Below are 25172 nucleotides of genomic sequence, written 5' to 3' on the forward strand. Positions count from 1 at the left end.
AAACATATTATCTAATTCTGTCATCCTAAATGCATTTTTCAACATTGCTGCATAAATCCAGGTACTGTGATAGATAGATAGATAGATAGATATAGATAGATAGATAGATAGATAGATAGATAGAAAGGCTCACCAGATAGATCTGGAATAATGCATGAGTTATGGCAGGTTTCTCTGACAGTGACCCCCAGATGACAACAACCCTATATATAAGGACCCCCTACCAGTAAAGCGTGATCATATACCTAAGAGCTAAGGTGCTAAGGTCCGGGGGGAGTGGGGCTTTAATGTGGGTGATTTGTTCTCCTTAAATATTTTTTGCTAAGCAGCCCCCCCCCCCCCCCCCCCCCCCCACAGCTGGTAAGATCTTTGTCATGCCTGCAATGGACACGGCTTCTAATCAAATCACTTTATTAATTCCTGTGGTGAAATTGTCTTTTTTACGCCTCGCTCAACTAGCTCTTTGTAAGCAAGCTGTCCACAAAGGGCAGCCACCCATGGCAGTGTCCAGGGAGCTCGGGGTTAAGGGCCTTGCTCAAGGAGACACAGGAAAGTTTTTGAGATTTTGGGCCAGAAACATGACAGCATATCATATTGGGCCCCCCAGTCCAGACCAATCCAGTTATTTCCCAAATTTTCTAGGCCCCCTGTCACTCAGGGGCCCTTGGAATTATCTTAACTTTCCCCCACCTTACAGACACAAGTCAGTACCCATTCATAGTAAATTTGCCTTGTTTTATGTAACGAAGGTTGGGTCTGTTTCTTTGGAGAAAGTCCATGCCTTGTGTATGGTGTACTAAAATTAATCATTAATCTCACTGTTTGTATGAAGGAAATGGATGCTTTCTTTTTTCCGTTTGGCATTTGAATGCAGGAGCAGCTTAATGATTTGATCTTTCCTAATAAAATATAAAATGAACCCAAAATGCAGTAGGGCAGCTTCTCCACCCAAAATGACAGAGGGAGGACCTACACGTCACTTTTTTATAATCCTGAATTGTTCCAAGATTATTTTACCAATTTGACAAACACTTCACCTATTGAGAATTGCCATGGAAACAAAGGATACAGTTTTGTGACAAAAACAATGCCCGCAACAGCGGTAGTCTCTTATACTCTCGGTGTCCTGGTAGACTTGTAGTCAAGACCGCCTAAAGCAAGACCAAGACACTACCAAGACCAGAGGGTATCGAGACCATGACAAGACCAAGACGAAGACCAAGACAGACCGAGTCAAGACCAAGACCGAGACCAAGACTGAAAAAAAGACTCCCTTAACTGTTGTGTGCTGTTGAGGACTGACATGACGGGTACTGACTGGTCCCAAAGTCATCTGACAAAACAGCTAACACCTCCAACAACTGTCTAAAGAATGGGAAATACGTAACTGATTTCAATTATACTTAATTTGTAGATGAAATTGTAACATCAAATTGAAGATACACAATTATAAACTTGAAATTGCATCATGTCCCATTGTAGTAGTACTAGCCAAATGACACTGTATGATATCAACTGCCCTGAAATGGATTAGGCCTGTTAAGTCAACACAATGTGACATGCGGATGTTATTTGAAATCCAATGATCACATTTATTTAGTCAACACCATTTTAAGTAAAATACTGTAATCAAACAATATAAAGACATGTGCACATGTCACATGAATCAAATGCAAACTACAAATACTATATACCAATGCAAACTGCACATCAAATTGTGCATTAATGAAAATAAGGACAAGTGCTTAAAAGATTCTGACATCTTGATGTCTGCAGTGGCATGTGATTACAACACACTGCCAGTGATATCAAGCTTGTTGTTCAGTCGGGCAAGAACGATAGAACACAGACATTATGGACAAATAACAGATTGATAAACTAATACAGATAGATGAAATACTTAAAAACAGAGAGAGAGAGAGAGAGAGAGAAAGCATCACTGTTAACAGGCATATTTTCAGAGAGGAGGGAGAGAGAAAACAGTTCTCATTTTAAAATAGTGGTTGATTGCACTTCAGGAAAACTAAAGATTGCAATATCTTATAGCCTGTGATGCTGGATCTAATGTTTAACTAGCGCTACACTTATTTTGCGCTTATAAAGCGTATTTTGATTGGATGAGCGCCAATGTCTGAATCACAACAAAATGCATGTATATCATTGATTGGTTGCATTTGAAGGGCGCGAAAGGCAAAATAATAATAATGTTGCATTATCGAACGTTACGTTGTGTGTCAGGGATACTTTTCGCTCCAAATCTCCTGACCACTATGTTGATCTGAGACAGCAAGACCAAGGCAGCGAGACCAAGACAAGACCGAGGGATCCGAGACCAAGACAAGACCAAGACCAAAGACCGTCGAGACTGTGACAAGATCAAGACCACATAAAAGTGGTCTCGAGACCAAGACCGGTCTCAAGACATCCAACTCTATGTCCTGGTGAGAATTTTTCATTTCTGCAGTGACGCATTTGATACATATCAAGTCCCACTTCCAATGACAACATGCTACAAAACTTATAATTAAGCTGCTGGGTGTAACGGTCAACAGCTACTAGTCTTCAGCATGAACTGATCTGAGGAGAGAGTAGCGCTATGCTCTGCTGAAAGTGGCTTGAGCCTTAAGCAGACAGCCTTACCCTGAACTTTGCAGCTCTTAAAATAGGTGTAAGATTAAAGAACTAGAGGTCAGTCCAGACAGGAAGTACGCTGGAACATGGTCAATATCTCTGACAGATAGACAACGCACACATACTGCCTGCAGCCATTGAAAACTGGTGTTTCCTGTAGCCGAAATGGCATGGCATAAATAGCAAATCCTTACATGCACATTCAAAACTCATGTCCTGCACAAGTGACATGTGCAGTGCAGATGGTGAAACTGCAAAACCTCCTGTACACTCAGATCTTCTCTCTCAATACCAGAGACAGTCACTGACTTGCAACTCGCCTCAGACTCAAGTCACAAATTTGATGACTTGTGACTCGTCTCTGCTAAACTGATGGAAAGACTTGAACCCTGTGACTCAAGAAGATTTGAGGTTATAGTCCTCCTCTGGTTACTATAACATTAATTTTATAATTTCTGTGTATATTAATTATTTCGCTGTCTGCATTTTCAATGAGTTCAAGGTTTCCTGAGATAGTTTGTTGACATACAAAACTGTATGAGGACAACTGTGAGTGGACACTCTCTTTTCGCCCCGTCTCTGCCTGAAAAAAATGTATCCTGTGACCTACTGTGGCAGGTTTTTGCTGCAGTAAGTGTTAATCACTAAATGTAAAAAAAAACTGGCATAGGTAGGGACTCAAGTTACATGTCTCATAACTCGGCTTGGGCTCAAGTCACAAATTTAATGACTTGTGACTTGACAGCAAAAATGACGGAAAGACTTAGACTTGACTTGGACTTGAGAGCAAATGACTCGAGACTTGACTCGCACTGCAATGTTTTGACTCAAGACTTGACTCGGACTCGCCAAGGAATGACTTTGATCCCATCCCTGCTCAATACACAGGTCTCTGCTGGCTAATACCATTTCATCCCTTCCAAGGTCGCTTTCCCCAGGGTTCCTATGCAAACATTTTTTTTCTCATTTCATATATTCGTAGTTTGCTCAGCTACACTATATTGCCAAAAGTATTGGGACACCTGTCTACACACGCATGAACTTTAATGACATCCCATTTTTAATATTTAGGCTTTAATATTTAGTCGGCCCACCCTTTGTAGCTATAACCGCTTCTGTTCTAACTCCCCATGCCAGTCCCTGACGCCAGATTTCATTGTCCACTCTTAAGATGAGAGACAAAATCAGGGGTGATTTTTGGAGGGAGGAGTTCATTTCTTGGTGTTGGTTCGTGGAGTTGTTCTCTCACCATGCTTTCCCATGGTCTGTATGTGTGGCAGAGCTTTACACTCATGCTAAGACGAGACAGTCAGCAAGCACAAAGACAGGAATGACCACAGGGAAACCACTCCAATTGCTCAATCCTCTCTCTGCCTCAGTTTGCACATAGTCATACTGGCACTTTGTGGAATGATTTGGTCACATGACCGTCATTATGTACAGACTGAGTGCTTTCTGAAATAACATTAGCTGCTGTTGCCTAGCTGCTGTTACAGGTGCTTGCACAAGTTTCATTTCTTACAAAATACTGCAATAAAACCCTGATCTGCCAAACTGACTGCCCACACTCGGACATGCACAAGCCCAGACATGTTTATTTTATTCAGATATTCTAATTTTCCCAGGTTGATCTGCCTGTTTCATATTCACACAACTCGATGCTTAATGAACCATGATAATTTCCCAGAGAAATTCACATCTACAGTATAGTCTAAATGCTAGACTGATAATTAACTTATTTTGAATCAACCTTTTAATTATTTGTGTAGCCATCATCCATCCATCTATTTTATTTTTAAAAATCAACGCAGCATCGTGCTGTCCTTTATTCCAGCCTGTCTTTACCCGCGGTACGTTTCCCCGTGCTGAATATGTAGACCTAACTGTTGCCGTGTCCCCCTTACCCTGACAGTAATACAACACTGCCTCCAAGCGGTCGATTCCGAGCATTGCTTCACGTGCCCTGTATACTAGTGATGGGAATTCCTCGTTTTACTGAGAAAGATCAATCAATTAAGCTCAGCAGTAAGAGTGACTCTTTCAGCTCCCAAACAGCTCTCATTTAGTACCACTTCTGGCGTGTATAATTCAGCCAAATTTAGCAACGTTTTGACTTATGATTGGCATGTGTGTACGTATATGACTTTATTCAATATAATTGTATTAAAACGTATCATTTCCAAAATGACATTATTTTACATTACGCTTGATATAAAATCTTAAATATCAATACATCAAACACTACTATGTATGTGTATTGAACGTTTTATTTACACTGAACGTTGTAAATTAGCGATTTGCTAAAAAAAAAAAATAACAGCGCGTCTGGGCTTTGTACATACAGTACATGTATGTAACAATTCTAGTGCTGCTGTGATGTCCATATCATATAAAATAATAAAAAATAAACTGATCATTGCCTGTCATCATGTGACATATCATTCAGTGCGTGCATGTAGTGCCGGTGGCCGAGGAGTGTGGATGATCCTGTCTTGCATCAATTAACAAAAAAAAAAAAAAAAAAAAAAAAAAAAAGGAAAGAAAGAATGCGTATGCCATAGTGTGTTAATAATTTTACGATTTGAAGCATAACTTTATGAACAAACTTAGAGATTAATAGGCTGTCTTTCATATCTACATGAATATTTTTCGTTGAAATTCAATTGCATTCGCGAATCACTTAGTGAGGGCTTCGCAGCATATAGTTAAAATACAAGTCCGACCAGGCATTTCAGGCATTCAAAACCATCTTAAAATCTCAGGTGAATGCTTGTCATAGTAAAGATGACGCTGCGATAAAATACCTGCTACAGGAATTCATATTTCCCTTCTGTGCTCAGGTGTATCAGGGTGAGAAAACGCAGGCAAACCCAGAAAGTGATAAGCCGACAACACTTCGCCATGTGTCACTAAACACCAGTCCGCAGATAAGAACGGCTTATCGGAGGCGGGGATGGAGGCTGGATGATCGGAGGCGGGGATGGAGGCTGGATGATCGGAGGCAGGGCTGCGGTTCCGTCCGGGAAGCAGCACAGTGACGCCAGTAACCGCGGCCGCGAGCCGGACGTGCAGGTACGTCTGTCAATGTCAGTTCGGCTCTGTGCTGATTTCACACGCATGTGTATGTAACAGGTTAATGTTTGTGTGTGTGTTTAACAAATATACTATACTCTAGTGAAGCCGTTGAAAGTTTGTATTAAAACTATGTTTAATCCGTTTATGGAATGTGATGCTCAGTGTTAAATCAATGTTGGAAGATCTGTATTAAACATGTGCTAAAAGTTTCTGTATTAACCTCTGTGTTTATTCTTTCAGTTTAGATAGATAGATAGGTGGATGGATGAATGGATCGATAGATGATATACTTTATTGATCCTAGCGGGAAATTCGTTAATAATTCGTGTTCACTCTCTATATAAAATACGTCTTTAATTAAACTTCTGTGTTGAATCTCTGTGTTGAGCCTGAGTTAAAGATCTTTCTTGATCTGGTTCACAAATTAGGAAACTATAATGACCAGCTGAGGACACAGAGAACACACTGACTCATTAGGAGTGCTCATTAATGTGGAAACACTGTTACTGGTCCTGACAGCCTGAGACAGTTCCGGGTTATTCTCAGATTGGGTGCGCGCTTTATCTGGCACGTGCATTCCACACACTCCATTCAGCTATGTTCATTTCAACAACAATTAAACACGGCGAAGGAAATAGACGTGACAGCTGGTATGTTCTTTATGCAAAAGCCTACGTGCAAAATTCCTACCAACAACAAGGGAAAACAAAAATCTGATTGGCACTCACAGGTTACACGTAAGCGTGTATACGCCCTTCTTTGTAATGTGTACTTTCGTTAGGGCTATTTGTATGTTTACCACCTTGTGATTGTTGAAAGTTCCATGATATTTCAGAGTAGGCTGTGTTTCTGAATGGCTGAATGCATTCTACGTACCTGATCTGGCCTTACTTCTATCCTCAGGATTGAAGCACCTGGCAGGAAATGCTGACTGTTGAGAACCTTTACGAAGATGTAAAATCAGTGACAAGGACAGGCTTTTGCTCCAGTGGTATAAACATGTGTGACCTCCGGTACACCAGGGGGTGCCCTATACCGGGTCCTCACGCTGAGGACATGTAGGGAGGGACCGAGCATGCGTTTCACAAAATTCAGGTGGTTCCGCACTGTTGCGGGCTTGGTCCTTTATGTGGCAGACATCATCGCTGATGTTTGGGTTGCGGGACAGTATTTCAGCAATGGAAATTTTGTCTGGGGTTCCCTGACCCTCCTCTTTGTCCTGAATGGGTTTGTGTGCAGCCAGGTGTTCAGTTACGCCTGGTTCTGTGATGACTTGGCCGCTGTGACCTCGACGGGCCGGAACTGCAGGCTCTCTCTGGTCGTGCTGCACGTTCTCCAGCTGGGCATCTTCACCAGGTAGTTCCGTAGGTCCTTGCCGTCCTCAGAAACAGACCCTGTTCCTCATAACAGTTAAAGTATATATGGGGAAGGTGTACACGCATATCTCACTGAAACAGCTCAGCAGTGAGACAAACACTGCAGCTATTATTTCATTGTGGGGGCACGAGATTAAGAGCTGAGATGCTGAGATACCACATATCCAGACATCACGCATGTTTTCAGCCCAGCTATCTCTGCTCACAGCTAGCAGATGTCATTCCGGCTCTACGTGCTGCAGTTACAATCATAAAGAGCTCCTCTGATAAGCCCTGAAGCTGTCCTAGCACACCTCAGTGACAGGGTCAGCACTCTGCCCTTCCTGACATCGCATGATGGTCACGTTTTGTTATTGATGACGTTATGTAACCTGCTAAAGTCCAACCAGGGCAGCAGCGTGACATCAACGTGCTCTAAGAGTCGGAGTAGTATTTCCAAACATCGCTTAGACTTTTTGGGCTTGCTGTTGTGTACAGCTAACAGACCCCATTGTTCCTTTCTGCAGTGTTATGGGGACTTTGAAAGAAGTTACATGGAAATGTGGCCAGTCCCTCTGTGAATGTGTGTAACTTGAATAGGAAGATTTGTTGTCTAATGATGTAAATCTTCTTTACTGTATGAGCTGCCAAACCTGTGTGTTACATCTGTCTGCATGAAATTTCTGTGTGTGAATTCATGTGTCAATGCTCTGTTTCAAATGTCTGTCTAAAGTCTCGGTGTTGAACACCTCTGTCAGTCATCTGTTTTAAGCTCCTATGTTAAATCTATGTGTTGGTTCTGTGTTTGTCCTTTGTCTTTATCCTTGGCACATGCTTATCCTGTTTTGGACCTGCATGCCTGTCCTTTGTGTTGGACCTGTATGCCTGTCCTTTGTGTTGGACCTGTATGCCTGTTGTTTGTGTTGGACCTGCATGCCTGTCCTTTGTGTCGGACCTGCATGCCTGTCCTTTGTGTTGGACCTATATGCCTGTAGTTTGTGTTGCACCTGTATGCCTGTCCTTTGTGTTGGACCTGTATGCCTGTCCTTTGTGTTGGACCTGTATGCCTGTTCTTTGTGTTGGACCTGCATGCCTGTAGTTTGTGTCGGACCTGTATGCCTGTCCTTTGTGTTGGACCTGTATGCCTGTTCTTTGTGTCGGACCTGTATGCCTGTTCTTTGTGTTGGACCTGCATGCCTGTAGTTTGTGTTGGACCTGTATGCCTGTCTTTTGTGTTGGACCTGTATGCCTGTCCTTTGTGTCGGACCTGTATGCCTGTCCTTTGTGTCGGACCTGTATGCCTGTCGTCTATGTCGGACCTGTATGCCTGTCCTTTCTGTTGTACCTGCATGCCTGTCCTTTCTGTTGTACCTGCATGCCTGTCCTTTATGTTGGACCTGTATTTCTGTCCTTTCTGTTGGACCTGTATGCCTGTCCTTTCTGTTGTACCTGTATGCCTGTCCTTTGTGTCGGACCTGTATGCCTGTCCTTTGTGTCGGACCTGTATGCCTGTCCTTTGTGTCGGACCTGTATGCCTGTCGTCTATGTCGGACCTGTATGCCTGTCCTTTCTGTTGTACCTGCATGCCTGTCCTTTCTGTTGTACCTGCATGCCTGTCCTTTATGTTGGACCTGTATTTCTGTCCTTTCTGTTGGACCTGTATGCCTGTCCTTTGTGTCGGACCTGTATGCCTGTCCTTTGTGTCGGACCTGTATGCCTGTCCTTTGTGTCGGACCTGTATGCCTGTCGTCTATGTCGGACCTGTATGCCTGTCCTTTCTGTTGTACCTGCATGCCTGTCCTTTCTGTTGTACCTGCATGCCTGTCCTTTATGTTGGACCTGTATTTCTGTCCTTTCTGTTGGACCTGTATGCCTGTCCTTTCTGTTGTACCTGTATGCCTGTCCTTTGTGTCGGACCTGTATGCCTGTCCTTTCTGTTGTACCTGCATGCCTGTCCTTTCTGTTGTACCTGCATGCCTGTCCTTTATGCTGGACCTGTATTTCTGTCCTTTACGTTGGACCTGTATGCCCGTTGATCTGTTTATTTGCTGTCTTTATCCTGTGTTTTACTTTTTTGTCTGTCCTGTGTGTTTGCCCTCAGTCTCTCATGGCTGTACTGATGGGATAATTTAATAACATTAGTAAGTAATCTGTGGGGTGCTTTAATGGGCTCATTTGGCTTCCATCCAGCGCCCCCTGCAGTCTAATGACAACACTGTTAGGCGCCGGTCTGTATGATGTAACTGACACAATAAAACACCGCTTATCTTAACTTGATGAGCATTCCTCCCATATGTCCTTACAGTTTTATTAGTCACCTGTTGTGGCTCCTCTCAATTGCTTGAGTCCTCTTAGTAGCTGTCTGTGTTTTCTTTGCAGGTTGAATAATCATAACTATTATGTTGACTAAAGTTTTACGGGCTCTAAAATTATTTTATTCCAGAAGTTCTATTTGCGCATTGCTTGTAGTCTGACCTCTGAAAGTACCTCCCCAGGGAGAGGCAGGTCTGGCTCTATTCTGCCCCCTGCAGGTGTCACTGCATACCCAATCATGTGTGCGGAACCTTAAAGACACCAGATAAACACCCAGGTGGCCTCAAGCTTTGAATATGTAATTTTTATTCTGGGCATCAAAGTCTAGTGTAGAGATGCCAGCGCTGCAAGTGAATGAAAACGAAGCGTTTATCTCCCTGAGAGCATGTGCACTGCCCCCTGCAGGTACCAACAGCACCTGAAGATGGCCTGCAGGGTGCTGTGGACCAAAGAGTACGACTGGTACGATGAGGATGAACTCCACCTGCAGCTGTTCGGCCAGGCTGCCGATCTGAGCATGCTCCGGCTGTTTGAGACCTTCCTCGAGAGCGCCCCCCAGCTGGTCTTGCAGCTATACGTCGTCCTGGGCCATGACCAGAGGTCCATAATTCAGTGTGAGTCTGTTGGGTCAGCAGTTTGTGGACCGAACATATTTAAAGAAGTGAAAAGGCCTAGAGGGCCTCAGCAGGGGGAAGTAACCAATGAGAAATCAAAGTAGATGGTGACTGACAGCACTCGTTAGTCCCGCCCACCGTGGGTGTCCCCTCCCCCCACGGTTAGTTAATTATCACATTGGGCAGTTAATCATCATGCTGTTTTATGATCAGCTCGGCTTATGGCTTTTCAACCCCCCCCCCCCCCCCCAGATATCTCTATCGTCGGCTCATTCTTCAACATCGCCTGGGCGACCGTGGACTACTGGCGATGCTTTCGGCGGTCCATGCCAAATTTGTCTGAGATGCCCCCTGGCGCCGCCCTGCTGGTGTACCTGCTGTACAAGCTGCTGATGGTGTGCGCGCGCGTGCTCACGCTCAGCATGCTGCTGCTCTTCAGCACCTACTGCCTCGCGGTTCTGCTACTCCTCTGGCTCCTGGGCTTCCTGTGGACCCTTGTAGTCCAGACAGATTTCTGCACATCCAAAGGTCTGGAGTGGTTCTACAGGGCTGTCGTGGCTTTCATACTCATATTCACCTTTTTCAACATAAAAGGCCAGAACACAAAGGTGCCCATGACCGTCTACTATGCCATGTCCGCTCTGCAGAACCTGCTGGTGCCTCTGATGTTCTTCTTCTTGACACCAGCTGCCGAGAAGTTGGACTTTTTCTGGCAGACGGTCGTTGTGATAGCAGCGGGCACTATCATGGGCCTCCTGTTCCTCTCTCTCTACTACTCCTTCCTGCACCCCAGAAGAGAAGCTCGCATAGCTGATGTCGTGGATGGACCAGAAGCTCGCATAGCTGATGTGGTGGATGGACCAGAAGCTCGCATAGCTGATGTGGAGGATGGACCAGAAGCTCGCATAGCTGATGTGGAGGATGGACCAGAAGCTCGCATAGCTGATGTGGAGGATGGACCAGAAGCTCGCGTAGCTGATGTGGTGGATGGACCAGAAGCTCGCATAGCTGATGTGGAGGATGGACCAGAAGGGCGGCAGGGCGTTTCACTTGGCTGGACTCTGCGGATGAGGATGTTTTTACAGCCATGACACCACTCTGCTGAAGGAAGCCTCAACAACATGAGTGGGACAGTTTAAGGTGAATTTTAATGTGTACAAAGGAAAGGCGGTTTATTTGCTCCGAAAACGGTGCGAAATGTCTAGTGGAATAGCGTCATCGGACACTTTTCAGTAGAAACTCCATACGGTCTAATGCGAATTCCAGGTTATGAGCACTAGGTGTCGCTGTTGCCTCACCTGAAATTTTATTGATTAATACGTGCACAGGGAGACCAAGGACGGAATAAAAATACATCAGGTATTTATTCGGTAGTGAACAAATGAATTTCACCCTTTTAATAATGCATAATAATATAGGTAAAGCAATACTTTGTAATACGGAGTATATTTATGAAGACGTTCCAGTTTACTGCCAAATCGATTGCTTCGGTCCTGGAAAGAAGCAAGCGCTCGGGAATATAGACAGTGAAATAAATAAAGGGACATTAAATTATTAATTATTTAAATAAAGCTGCTGCACTCTTTTTACACGAATCTGATATGTCACTCTGACATAAAGCCAGTAAGGAATGGTAGATAAACAGCCCCCTGGACACCGGTAAAATCCCGTGGCTTGTTGGGGGGGGGGGGGGGGGGGGGCTGACGTCAGCTGCGCGAGGGCCGTTTCAAAGCTTGTCCTAAGATAATAAACGAACCTAATTTTGTTTTGACTGCCATGAAAGTATTGCGGAGGCGGCGGCGGGACTGATCAGTAGAGCGTTTCCGGCACGGCGGATGGCTGTGGCCCTGTGAGCTGTGCTGCGGGGGCCGCTGACGGGCCGCAGCTCCCCGAAACAGTAGCCGACTGTCAAACAAACAGCGTAGCCGCGAGCCGGACGTGGCGCTGGCGGTTTCCCGGCACGTTTTTCCGAAGGAGCACTGAACTTTCATCAGACACTGGTGGGGGGGTGGGGGGGGGTTTCTGCACCGCACACTTTAATAAAGAAACAGGGCAGCTGGAGGGTGGCTGTGAGGCTACAGTAACCGGCCCGTGATTCTTCAGCTCAAACCTTTGTCCCAAATTGGGGGGGGTGGGATGGAGGTGGGGGTTGGGATTCAACTGGCAGGGAGATCTCTTCGACTGAGGGGGCGTTTCAGACCCCAAACCTAAACGGGGCAGCAGAGTGGGCCAGCCTAGCTGCTGAGGGTTGTGTGCTGTGGGTCTCCATTATCGAGAGGAGCACTAGAGTCCAGATGTCGGCGTTTTCAGGGGACTGGCACTGAATGAAACACCATGAAGGTTTTATGGGACAGCAGAAGTCATCTCTAGACTTTACTCTTCCCTTTCGTCCCACTAATGGCTTTTAAATGTCTTCTCCTGTGTTCATATGGACGACTGGGGTCACTGAGCATTTCTGCAAAGTGCTGTGGCGCAACCTCCCCTCCCACCCGTGGGGGCAGCATCATGCAGATGCTCCCAGTGTTTCATTTCCTTCCCAGACGTGCGCCTGAGATCCTGCAGATGCCGCGGCGTTCCCCTCGCGATGGCTGCCGCTCCTGCCGTCTGTGGCAGCCAGTCCCCCATTGGCCGCAATGGTTTCCGGAAGCTGACGCCTGTTTTAGCGCTCAGAGAAAAATGCGACTACGCTCAGAGAGGCGGGCGGGCAGTGGAAGCATGCCGGCATGATGTTTGTGGAGCTGTAGTTCAGATAAAGCATAATGACGCCATTTAAAAGGCCCCTGAGATGCTTCATTACGGTGACGTGTTGCTCCTGTGTTTGGCTTTAAAGACGCCGCGTGCAGCTCGAGGCCCAAAGCAGGCTGCCGAGGCCGGATTCACTGGGGGGGACTTTGAAGGAAACGGCCCCAAACGCCCACTGACGGGACGGTGAGAGACGGTCACGCCACAGCACTGCGGCACTGTGCCGGGAAAGTGGAGAGCCGGCCGGCGAGAGACTGTTTTTCATTACAGATTCAAAGTCCAAATAAAGCATGATTAATGGGCTGCCAGCTGGGGTGTCTTTAATTACCTCCAGGGGCACGGGGAGTTTGCCCCAGCTTGCTGGCATGGCATGGCATGGCATGGCATGGCTCGGCTCAGCCCGGCCTCGGCCCTCGCCTCATACCTGGAGAATTCCCAAAATTGGGAAAGTTTGTGCGCCAAGTGCGGTTTGTGGGCCACAAGATCCTTTAATCACAGCGCACACGCTAACAAATTAGCCCTGGCAGTGACAGATTGTGCAGCCGGTGAGACTTAATTAAATACAATCCGTTCGTTAGTGATCAGAGGACGGCTCAATGTTTCCTGGAGGTTCTGTAAATAAAGTCCACATGAAACAGCAGAAGAATTTTTCTTTTCTTTTTTCCTGAAAAATGTCAAATCATAAGCTTGAGCAATGCATGCTGGGAAAATGCAACTGTATAAACGCTTTTGTGCAGGCAGATGGCCGTGTGCAAAAAGTGGTTGCAAAAAGGTTGCAAGCGTTTCCCTGTAGCATAAGGGTGTTGATGCTGCCTGTTGATTGGCTGAGTCAGTGGGGGAGGGACCAGGTGACCAGACTTGTAGGTGAAATGTCTTGCTGTCAATCACTCTGAGGTCCTGATGCCACAATCCTCTGTGAGTCTGAATCTGGCTGTTTTGGGAGATGCCCTTGGCAAAGATCACAAGAATATCAGCCAATTATTGAGCAGGCTAATACGAAGGATGTTGGGTTCAGATCCTTAACGCCAGGTCCAGTTGCTCATAGAACCCGTATTTAGCTCCGAATTCAGCTTGAGCAGATGCCTGGGAAAGAGCTTAGCATCCAGAATTCGAGAGGAAAGAAACGCAGCCAAGAATCCCGAAGTTGGTGTCATTCATACAGGAAATTTAACCCGGTGATTTCAGAGGGTTTCGAACAAATCCCCTCTCTGTCTGCACTTGTCTGTGGGCTGACACGTCCCCCGCAAAGCAGAGCACTCTGGCCAGGCTGCCTCATGATGTTTCCACAGATCCCTCAGCCTGGTTTCAGAGCTGAAGATGAGCCACCTTCCAGCTCACTCTGGATTTACACGGACAGCTGGGTGAGGATATCCAGTCCTTCCAGGAGGAGCAGTGAGACCTTCAAGACGAGAAGAACGTCTGAACATCAGCCCTGCTCATATGGCACGCTGTCGCCTTCTCCCGTGTGGTAAAAAAATGCATCACAAACAACTGAAGATCTGGAAGAATCAGACAGAGGCTTGGCAAGACTTTCTGGGGTTTGATCCATCTGTCCGTCGATGGCTCTGCTTCACGTTCTCGCTCTGACTTGCCCCCAGTCCACTGCAGCTCAGCAGCTGGACCCCGTCCCCCTTTCAGACAGAAAGCAGGAGGTGCAGCTTTGCTGGGCACGCGTCTACAGTGGCGAGGCTGATGGATTGGGGAGCACTCGTATTTATTTTTGCAGGCCTCTTTATGGACGGGAGCCTGGTCCTCAGTGGAGAGCCTGCACATCATAGGGGCAAGCAGGCAATCAGCACAAAAAGGAGGTTATAAATGATGCAAAGGCAGCTCACTGCCGCATAGAAGCGGAAAGGGCCCTCAGTTCGCCCACTGTCGCGGTCAGACCGCGCTCATCTTGTCGTCCCGGAAGTCATTAATCATCTGCTTTCTCTTCCCAGATCATGCAGATTAGGCCCTTAAATGTGAACCACTAATTGTGATACAACTTACATGGCCAGTGATGATGGGAGGTCACCTGAGAGACATACTAAAATGGAGCAGTGTGCCCTAAGGAGACTGTGGTACCAGGCCTCAGAGAGCAGCATCAGTGCTCAGGCAGTGGTATCAGTCCTCAGAGAGCAGTATCAGTGCTCAGGCAGTGGTACCAGTCCTCAGAGAGCAGTATCAGTGCTCAGGCAGTGGTACCAGTCCTCAGAAAGCAGTATCAGTGCTCAGGCAGTGGTATCAGTCCTCAGAGAGCAGTATCAGTGCTCAGGCAGTGGTACCAGTCCTCAGAGAGCAATATCAGTGCTCAGGCAGTGGTACCAGTCTTCAGAAAGCAGTATCAGTGCTCAGGCAGTGGTACCAGTCCTCAGAAAGCAGTATCAGTGCTCAGGCAGTGGTACCAGTCTTCAGAGAGCAGTATCAGTGCTCAGGCAGTGGTACCAGTCTTCAGAAAGCAGTATCAGTGCTCAGGCAGTGGTATCAGTCCTCAGAGAGCAGTATCAGTGCTCAGGCAGTGGTATCAGTCCTCAGAGAGCAGTATCAGTGCTCAGGCAGTGGTATCAGTCCTCAGAGAGCAGTATCAGTGCTCAGGCAGTGGTACCAGTCCTCAGAAAGCAGTATCAGTGCTCAGGCAGTGGTACCAGTCCTTAGAGAGCAGCATCAATACTCAGGCAGCAGTGAAACCTTTTTTCCTTTTATTAGTGGGAAAGAAAAACAAACCAAACAGAAAGTCAGCTGTTTTGTGAATCTGGAGGTAACACACTGATGTTACACAAGGGAGACATTAAATCTCAGGTTAAATCACAACCGTAACCCCTCCCCAAGACACTACAGTAGCACCACAAGGTGTGTTTAAATAAACTGCATGGTTTGATTGACCCCGCTGAGGCTACATTTTTGCAACAGACATGAAATTAAAGGTGAAAGGGAATCTGTGTTGGTGTTTAATGGTGGCACCAAATGGTATATGGCCGTTTTACCACCCCCTGCTGATCGCCTTCACACGGCATGCCAACGTGCATCTGCAGCTACAGTGCCTCCCCTTGACAACGGTAAAACACTGAGTTATGACAGAGATGGCATGCGGAATTATAATGTAATGCCACCCTTTGATGCTGCTTGGGTGAAATTTGTTATACATTAAGCCAGTGATAATCTGATTATAGACAGCGATCCATTAAATGTACTGGAAAAATGGGCCATGCACTAGTTTTGAACTTGATACTGGAGGGAAACCTGAGATCTACTGTGAATCATTAAAGGCCCTTTGATGTAATATTTAATCCATCTGCACTTCAGTAGAGAAATCCGTATATAAAAAAGCTCACCGTTATGCAGAGGAGAGTGAGAAAGTGGATGTGTGATTTTCTCTCTTGTCTTGTGCTGGAGTGAGTGTGTTTTCAACCAGTCAACAAAAATGAACATTTATATATATTAAAAATACATATTTAATATTTAAATGAAGACAATAATTTCCATCAAAGGAATACACTTTTCTTTAGGGTTTTATATTTTTTTGCAGTGGGTGTTTGAGGTCAGATCTCCATGTCTCTGAATCCTAGAGGCCAAAAAGGTTGCTTGGGATACCTGCTGTGTCTTGGTGGTGTCTTCCGCTGTGGGGTGTGCCGGTGTCTCTGTGTCCCCCTGTCCCCCTGTCCCCTCTGTTGGACAGCAGTCACTAATATTAGCGTGAACATCTGGCTGCCCCCCCCCCCCGAAACGACACCAGGGCTGCAGCCATCTGCCCCCTCCTGGCACGAGGGGTCTCAGGGACAGCCCCTACCTTTTCTGTCCCTTGTCAGTGTGACTGAGTGATTCTCCTTCACCACCTTAGCTACTGGGTGGTGAGTGTACTGCCACAGATTGGCTGCCATCGCATCACCCAGGTTGGCGTTACACTGGTGGCGGTTGAAGTGACTCCCCATTGGTTCTCTAATGCGCTTTGGGTGTCTTGAAAAGTGCTACGTAAATGTAGCATTCATTCATTCCTACAAGGGATTACGGAAATGTTACATTTCAGATGAAAAGGCAGTGTAAGTACTCCCCTGCCACAGAGTAGGGGGGCGGTAGCGAGATCTTCCATCTGCGTGCTGTTCTCTGGCATGGTCAATGTCCTCCACTGTTTTGGAGAGACATCAGTGTGGGTTTCGTGGTGGGTGGGGGTGAGGGGGGCATTTCTGCAAGGTAGTGCTGTTCTGGAATGTAATGCTAGCCCCTGTAACCCCCTCCCCCCAAAATAAACTCCCGTAACAGCAGGACATACAATACAATCAGGGTGCACCTGAGAACTCGGACACATGGCTGTGCTGATCTGCGATGCGGCGAGGCACGTGGATGACATCATCACCTGGGGACAGTCTGAATGCTGTCTAATTAGCGTGAGCTGAAGGTCCTGCCGTCGAGAGAAGGATGTGTTTCCCCCCGCTTGGGGCAATTAGCCTCTGAGCGTTCCGTCTCCATGGCCAAGCAAAATAAGACCCAGAAGAAAGATGGTCCCGCACTGCGGTCAGGCGGCTCCACTGCGAGCCAGAGGCTCCCCAGCTATAATTCACCCCTGATGTTTACGCTTATGCCACTGGACCCTGCAAAGCATAGAGCAGCGAGCCTGTGGCCCCTGGTGTGAACTGTGGCCCCAGGGCCCTCTGGCCGGGCGTGTGAATGAGCGAGAATCATGGCAAATGCCAATTCTGGTGTCTGTTACTCAGAGGTGGTGGGGGGGCTTTTCCCACAAAATCACCCACACACAGATGGCCAGTGTCTTGGCACCTCAGCTCCCTGCATCAGGGTGGTCAGCCGGACTGGCGGGGGGATGGGGGCAGCCACAAAGGCATAGCCCCCCCTCTCTAAAATGAGTCTGTGATGCCCTGTGGCCAGCAGGGCTGCTCTGTGATTTATGGTCACCGCTTGTCATTTGGTAGCATGTCCCCAATGCCATTTACCTTGGGGGAGGGGGGTCACTACACAGACTCCCCCAGCACCTGCGAAGCCCCTGCAGCCCTCTGACCACCTTTAGGATTGCGGGTCAGCAGGAGGCACAGCCACTGGCATTACCGGGTACAACAGCCCTCCCCATTGCACTCAGGGCCTCCACACCACTCTTAGGTCCTGTACATCACACTCTGGTCCTCCATAGCATGCTCAGGTCCTCTGCATCATGCTCAGCTCCTCCACACTGTGCCCAGATTTTCTGCACCATGCTCAGGTCCTCTGCATCATGCTCAGCTCCTCCACACTGTGCCCAGATTTTCTGCACCATGCTCAGGTCTTATGCACCTTGCACAGGTCCTCCACATGGCACTGTGCTCAGGTCCTCTGTCACTTGCTCAGAGCCTCCGCACCATGGTCAAGTCCTCTGCACAGTGCTCAGGGCCTCTGTGCCGCACTCACGGCCTCAGTACCACGCTCAGGTCCTCCGCACAGCACTGTGCTCAGGGCCTCTGCAACTCGATCCATTCCAATGTAGCATACTCAGGCCCTCCACACCATGCACAAGTCCTCTGCACTGCACTCAGGTCCTGTGTACTATGCTCAGGGCCTATGCACTACAGATCATCCACACCATGCTCAAACACCGCACCACACTCAGGTCCCCTGCACTACGCTCAGGTCCTCTGTACTGTACTCAGGTCCTCTGCACTACGCTCAGGTCCTCTGTATTGTACTCAGGTCCTCTGCACTGTGCTCAGGTCCTCTGTACTGTACTCAGGTCCCCTGTATTGTACTCAGGTCCTCTGCACTGTGCTCAGGTCCTCTGTACTGTACTCAGGTCCTCTGTATTGTACTCAGGTCCCCTGCACTACGCTCAGGTCCTCTGTACTGTACTCAGGTCCTCTGCACTGTGCTCAGGTCCTCTGTATTGTACTCAGGTCCTCTGCACTGTGCTCAGGTCCTCTGTACTGTACTCAGGTCCTCTGTATTGTACTCAGGTCCTCTGCACTGTGCTCAGGTCCTCTGTACTGTACTCAGGTCCTCTGTATTGTACTCAGGTCCTCTGCACTGTGCTCAGGTCCTCTGTACTGTACTCAGGTCCTCTGTATTGTACTCAGGTCCCCTGCACTACGCTCAGGTCCTCTGTACTGCACTCAAGTCCTCTGTATTGTGCTCAGGGCCTACATACTGCACTCAGGTCGTCCACACCATGCTAAAGCACCGCACCACATTCAGGTCCCCTGCACTGCACCCAGGTCCTCTGCACTGTACTCAGGTCCTCTGCACTGTACTCAGGTCCTCTGTACTGTACTCAGGTCCTCTGCACTGTGCTCAGGTCCTCCGTACTGTTCTCAGGGTCTACATACCGCACTGAGGTCCTCTGCACCTTCATCGAGGCTGTGTTCTGGGGTCTCGGAGCAGCAGATTTATGGCAAGGTGCCGTCATAGAATGCCAGGCATAGTTATTTCCCCAAAGTGCTGTCATGTCCCCTCTGAGGAGCATCTGATCTCCTTCCAGGGCGAGTGGCCCTGCTCTGCTGCAGTCCTTTGGTTTACAACCACATCATGTGGTGCCACTTTTGGCCATTGCTTCATGTGTCCAGCAGATGGCGATACGTCTGCATGAAAGCAAGGGGGCTGACCAAAGAGAGGAGTGAATGGTTTAGTAATACTCAGAATGGCATGAAAGACAATACAGGCTCGTTACCATAATAAGCGGCCAGCTAATTAGCAGTCAGGGCTGGTGTGCTGCGGGGTTCTTCATGACTGATTCCTCATGCATATTTTGAGGAAGAATTACAGCTTTAAGTGTTTGTTTTGGCTTTGTATGAACTCCATATTAAGGCAATCGTGACAGAAAAAAGGGGGCAGAAACAAAGGTAGTGATGTTCTTGTGTAGGTGTCCCCAGGTCTGGTAGCTGGTGTCCCCTGGTCTCGTACCTGGTGTCCCCTGGTTTTGTAGCTGGTGTCCCCTGGTCTGGTAGCTGGTGTCCCCTGGTCTCGTACCTGGTGTCCCCTGGTTTTGTAGCTGGTGTCCCCTGGTCTGGTAGCTGGTGTCCCCTGGTCTCGTACCTGGTGTCCCCTGGTTTTGTAGCTGGTGTCCCCTGGTCTGGTAGCTGGTGTCCCCTGGTCTCGTACCTGGTGTCCCCTGGTTTTGTAGCTGGTGTCCCCTGGTCTGGTAGCTGGTGTCCCCTGGTTTTGTAGCTGGTGTCCCCTGGTCTGGTAGCTGCAGTGGTGGAATGTAACAAAGTATTTGTACTTCGTTACTATACTTAAGTACATTTTTACGTATCTGTACTTTTTATTTTACTCCATTACATTACATTACATTACTCCATTACATTTTGTGGCAATTATCTGTACTTTCTACTCCACTACATTTCTACAATTTATGCCGTTAGTCGTTTTTTGAACACAATTTCCTCAAAATCTTGCATGAAAAAATAGTTAGCCTATTGCGTTCTGGCGTTGTTTGCCATTTCCTACCAATCAGGTGGCTTTATTAGCTCCAATGATGGCAGAGCGCGCGTCAATTAGCAGCACGAGCTGGTAGACTGGCTTGATTTCAAGAAGACGAGACATTCAACATGGACCCAGAGCCAACATCGGTCATAACAGATGTGTTGAATAGTTTTGCAAGTACATAAATGATTTAAAGATATATCATGTCTTGATTGGTTTATCTTAATGGTATATTAGTGGGTAATACCTAGTAGATAACTTGTCATCCACATAAACCTAAGTTAGGGTACACACAGTATTGCAGAGTGCATGCAGCAAACACACCAAACTTTCCAACACACATATACTGTATAGTTCCTTGTAATTATTACGAGCAATGACATCGGTAGAGGCGTAAGTCAGTATATCTACTATTCTTTTACAAAATGGCACACCCGAGACAAACCATTGTGTGAGTACTTTTACTTAAAAAAAATGCTTTAAAGTAAATTTAAAAGTAAGTACTTAGTACTTTCACTTAAGTAAGACTGTTGATGTAGCACTTCTACTTTTACTTGAGTACATATTTTGCAGGATATTTGTACTTTTACTTAAGTACTAAGCTTCAGTACTTCCTCCACCACTGGGTAGCTGGTGTCCCCTGGTCTCATACCCGGTGTCCCCTGGTCTGGTAGCTTGTGTCCCCTGGTCTGGTAGCTGGTGTCCCCTGGTCTTGTAGCTTGTGTCCCTTGGTCTGGTAGCTTGTGTCCCCTGGTCTGGTAGCTTGTGTCCCCTGGTCTTGTAGTGGGTGTCCCCTGTCCCCAGACGCTTGCTTCGTAAGGGCCATGTGTTTTAATGTAGCCTGCTCACACGCTACTGGCTTAATTACAAACACAGAGGATCAGTTAACATACCTCCATGCTGGACCATAACAGCAAAATAAAATTTCATTTCAGTCATTTGTGTGTGTGTGTGTGTATATATATATATATATATATATATATATATATATATATATATATATAGAGAGAGAGAGAGAGCTTTAATGTTGATTATAAAATGATTCAATTTGGTTTATTTCCCAAATGGGTCTGAATCTAGGCAATTTCCTCATACAGGGTTTGTTATTAGTTTAAAATTGTAAGCGCTGATATTGATTAAAAAAGGACTAACTACTTTCTTAGGACGTATTTGTAAACCCAGTAACAATTACACACCATCTGGGGCCTAATCTGCATTTTAACAGACTACGCTAATTGGTTATTTGTCTGGAGGCTGGTAGAGGTTTCTATCCGCTCTCCTCTGTCTCCTCTCCCCCTTTTCTCCTCTCCTCTCCTCTGTATGCTGTTCTCCAGCATGGCCAGTCTCCTCCACTGTTTCCGAGAGTCATCAGTGTGGGTCTCGTGGTGGGTGGGGGTGGGGGTGGGGGTGGGGGGGGATTCCTCCAAGGTCCTGCTGCCCTGGAATGAGTCACATGGCGGCCCTCAGTGGCTGCAGCCTTCGAATTGTTTTACAATGAGCATGTTTTTTCACGCAAAAAATTTTGTTCCTATTTTCTTGTTCCCTGATGAAGGCTCAATGAAGGCTGCTAGTCTCGTCCAGCTGGAATGCAAACAAATGTAGGGAATGAAACTGATTGCAGTAAATGACTGATTCCTCTCTCCTTCTACACGCTGCTCTTCCTGGCATTTGTAACAATCGCTTTTGCGTGTTTTATTTTGCTGGTGACACAAGCCATATACATGTCCTCATTTCTTCAGCTGGGGGGGGGGCAGCTCACACCTGCCACTCAGCCCAGAATGAATGGGCTTAACGTGGTTTTTAAAAATGATTTTCACAGGAGCATGGGTCCGTGTCGGGGGGGTGGGGGCGCTAACCGCACGCATGAACGCACATCACCGGCACCGTGGCTGTCCTTCGCTTGGTTTTCAAGTGATGAAAGGGGGGTGGAGTCAGATGTGAGCAGGTAACAGACAACTATTAAAAACCTCAAATTGCTTAATTTCCCTGGGGGGGCATCTGAGATATTCACACGCAGCACGGATCAGAAACAGGCCTTGCATAGGGTGTGCGCGCAACCCCCCCCCCAGAGGTCATCCCCCTCCCTCACGAGCATCCCAAGCTGTCCTGGTGCCAAACCCCCGCCCCCTGTGATTTCGTGGCCCCTGTCTTTGATTCCCTGACAGGGAATAACAGTGACTCTCGCACAATCAGTTTAGTCTTTTCTGCAAACTTGAAATTGTAGGAAAGCTTGAGTGCCAATTACTGTAATTACATCCAGCAGACGGCCTCTTCCTCCTCTTCCTCGCCAGGTACAGATGCTCACTCCTGTAATTGTTTCCAACGCGCAGAAGGGGATAGTGGCGGCTAATTGCAGAATGTTCTGGAGATACTCTCCGCTGACGTCTGGCATTGATTTTTCACGTGACAGTTATGCACTAAACTTTGAAAACCATTACGAGTGTGGACCTCACCCTCACACACAGACCTGAGCCGACCAGCCACAGACTGGAAATCCTCTGGAAATTTCTAGGGCAGGTTCATTCCTTCCAGCTAGAATTTGAATCTGGGCCAAAATTTAACATACACATGAGGAAGGAAAGATGGGACCAATTCTTTCCAGGTAAGCACAAGTGTTTTTATAGAGATGTGTGATGCCATTTTCACACCCGGCAGCTGGCCTGAAATAAAGCAGCTCTGATGACATAATCAGCAACTGAAGACTGCAGAAGGTGGTCAGGTGACGAGGTCACACGCCATGGTCAGGTGATGGGGTCACATGACGGGGTCACGTGACTAGGTCAGGAGGGACTCCGCAGACTCACAGAGGGTCCCAGCAGAGACTGCTTTTCCAACTGAGCCCAGGAGGGGAGCAGGGAGGTGAAAAACAAGAGGAGGAGAGTAGAGAGGTGAAGAACATTCAAAGGAGTGCAGGGAGGTGAAAACCATTGTGACAGACGTAGTCCCTGAGGGGAGCACAGGGGCCCATGTCTCCCCCCAGACCCTCTTCAGGCCTCTATCATCATGGGAAACGAAGCTGGACCTTATAAAACTCAGGTGGTGCCTGTCGTTTGCCTGGCTGGCTGCCTCCGGTTGTATCCAATGAGATCTATGTATCTGTATGCTAGCACCGCCCACCACCCCCCCAAACAGCTGCAGGTCCTGGTTCATTCCCAGCACTTTGCACCTCATGCTGAGTGTCTCCCTGGGCTGGTGCAGCTCTCCGGTGAGGAGCTTTTACAGGGTTTGGTACAGACAGAGAGAAGTGCTCCTGAGTTTTCCACACAGTAGGACGGGAGGAGCAACAAAAGCCCGTCAGAGCACCCAGGCTGGTGGGGGGGGGCGTGAGGCAGGCCCCTCCAGGCTACCCACGCAGAAGGGGCGCCCCCCCACCCCCACCCCCCCACTCCCCGCAGTGGGGTGGCAATAATTATCAGGGTGCTGATTGGCTACTTGACCGGAAAGTGCAATCAGACCCAATTTGCCCAGCGGTGTCTGGATGTGCCAGTCCGACCGGGGCCATGGTGGACAGGCGCTCTGCACGGGCAGTGTAGGGCCACACTGACAGCCTTTCCGATTGTTTGCACCTGCCGAGCCGTGCGTCTGGAATGGATTACGCCGCTTGCCGGACACATTTCACCTTTCCACACGTGATTTAGTCCAGAATCGTCTGCAAAGGGAAACGTGTGACACTTAATCATATCATTATGCCACCGATTTCCCCCAACCCTCCCCCCCCCCCCCCCCCCCGCTGTTTTCTTCACCTACTAATGCTAACACTAACACTAACAAGACGCTGTCACTGGGCCGTGCTCTCCGGCGTCCGTGTGCCTCTCAGAGCGTGCTGTCTGTGCTCTCTGCTGTCTGTGCTCTCTAGTTGTCATTTACAGCGGAGGTATCATCCTGCCTTTCATAGTGAGGGGAAATGGCTCATGGCTCCCTCATGAAACCCCCCCACTCAAACTCAGTTGGATCTCTTCAAAATTATGTATATGAGTATGAAAAAAGCACAAAGTAGCTCATCTGTGGGGAGGAAATGGAGTGAATTCTGAGTTTGCCCCCCTTCCCACTGCCCCCCCGCCTGATGGGATTTCAGCAACCTCACAGACCATCTTGATAAGGTTCTGAAAGCTGAACTTTGGGACAGGGCCGGCAGATAAAGGGCCCATTGTCTGCTACCCATTCTCACTGGAAGCAGTGTGGAGAGGCCTGGATGTACTCCCCAATCCCCCCCCCCCCCACAGGAGTTCTTTCTCCACTGAGAAGACCCCCAGAAAACCCAAAATAAAACTGACCATAGAGGTTTAACTTGTTTTAAATCCATATTATTTGAATAAAAAACATGCATGTGATTTGTAAACCAGCACATGTGTGAGTGTTACTGCAGGATCATGGGGTCTCTGGAACAAGAGCCCACAGCAGGTGGCACGCCCCCCCCCCCCGGTGATTTTCATGTGTGTCGACTTGGGGAGTGTGTGTGTGTGTGTGTGTGTGTGTGTGTGTGTGTGTCTGGAGGGTTTCTGAGATCTAGATGTGGGAATTGCCAGGCTGGATGTGTAATAGCAGGGGAGGGGGCAGTATAGCATCAGGTTTGGTGGAGTGGTGAGGGGTGGGGCCCAGTAAGCATCATGGCCCTCCCCGGCCCGCAGTGTCCATCCAGCGTCTAACACAACCGCTTTATTATACGCCACTATCGTCTGATCAGATTTATCCGCCATTAAAAGTTCCCCTTGTCTGTGGTGCACAATAGTGCGAGTATGCCCCCCCCCAGGGGCCCCCGGGGCCCCGAATTAAGACATGGTCGAGCAGCCTCATGAAAGATTGATGACTTCCTGTGAGCACCTCGTACCTGAAGACAAGCAATTACTAAAGAATTTCCCAAAAAAACAGAAAAGCAGGGATGTCAGAGTGGCTTTGCCCGGCTCGGGGCTGCCAGGAAGCGGCTCGGGCCACGCTGGCTCTCCGACTCCATCTCCAGCTCACGGATCAGGTTCTGATCTGTATGCCGTAACTCGGTCTGAAGTGTAATTCTATCTATGACTCTGACACTGTGCAGGCATCTCCCCTGTGGTCCAGATTAGGAGTG

General features: G+C 47.8%; 1 protein-coding gene across 2 annotated transcripts; it reads left to right on the forward strand.

Annotated features, from left to right (window-relative positions):
• The first annotated feature begins 411 nt into the window (after window positions 1-411).
• On the forward strand, window positions 412-14936 carry xkr9 (XK, Kell blood group complex subunit-related family, member 9). Of its 2 annotated transcripts, XM_023794396.2 has the most exons (6): window positions 412-2441; window positions 5472-5703; window positions 6610-7062; window positions 9780-9988; window positions 10241-11128; window positions 12819-14936. In XM_023794396.2, exons 3-5 carry the CDS (start codon window positions 6782-6784, stop codon window positions 11077-11079), a joined length of 1329 nt encoding a protein of 442 aa, XP_023650164.2. In that variant the 5' UTR covers window positions 412-2441; window positions 5472-5703; window positions 6610-6781; the 3' UTR covers window positions 11080-11128; window positions 12819-14936. The 2 variants fall into 2 exon arrangements, with proteins under 2 accessions (XP_023650164.2, XP_023650163.2); XM_023794395.2 differs by lacking the exon at window positions 12819-14936 and having other exon boundaries at window positions 413-2441; window positions 10241-11676.
• The last annotated feature ends 10236 nt before the right edge of the window (window positions 14937-25172 follow it).

This window comes from Paramormyrops kingsleyae, chromosome 15 (genome assembly GCF_048594095.1).
Source record: "Paramormyrops kingsleyae isolate MSU_618 chromosome 15, PKINGS_0.4, whole genome shotgun sequence".
Taxonomy (NCBI): Eukaryota; Metazoa; Chordata; class Actinopteri; order Osteoglossiformes; family Mormyridae; genus Paramormyrops; species Paramormyrops kingsleyae.

What these genes read in the sequence shown, in the direction of transcription:
- xkr9 (XM_023794396.2), top strand. Translation starts at nt 6,782, where the DNA reads ATGCGTTTCACAAAATTCAGGTGGTTCCGCACTGTTGCGGGCTTGGTC. An exon ending in CAGCTGGGCATCTTCACCAG is followed by an intron (nt 7,063 to 9,779) that starts GTAGTTCCGTAG and finishes TGCCCCCTGCAG; the next exon opens with GTACCAACAGCACCTGAAGA. An exon ending in CCAGAGGTCCATAATTCAGT is followed by an intron (nt 9,989 to 10,240) that starts GTGAGTCTGTTG and finishes CCCCCCCCCCAG; the next exon opens with ATATCTCTATCGTCGGCTCA.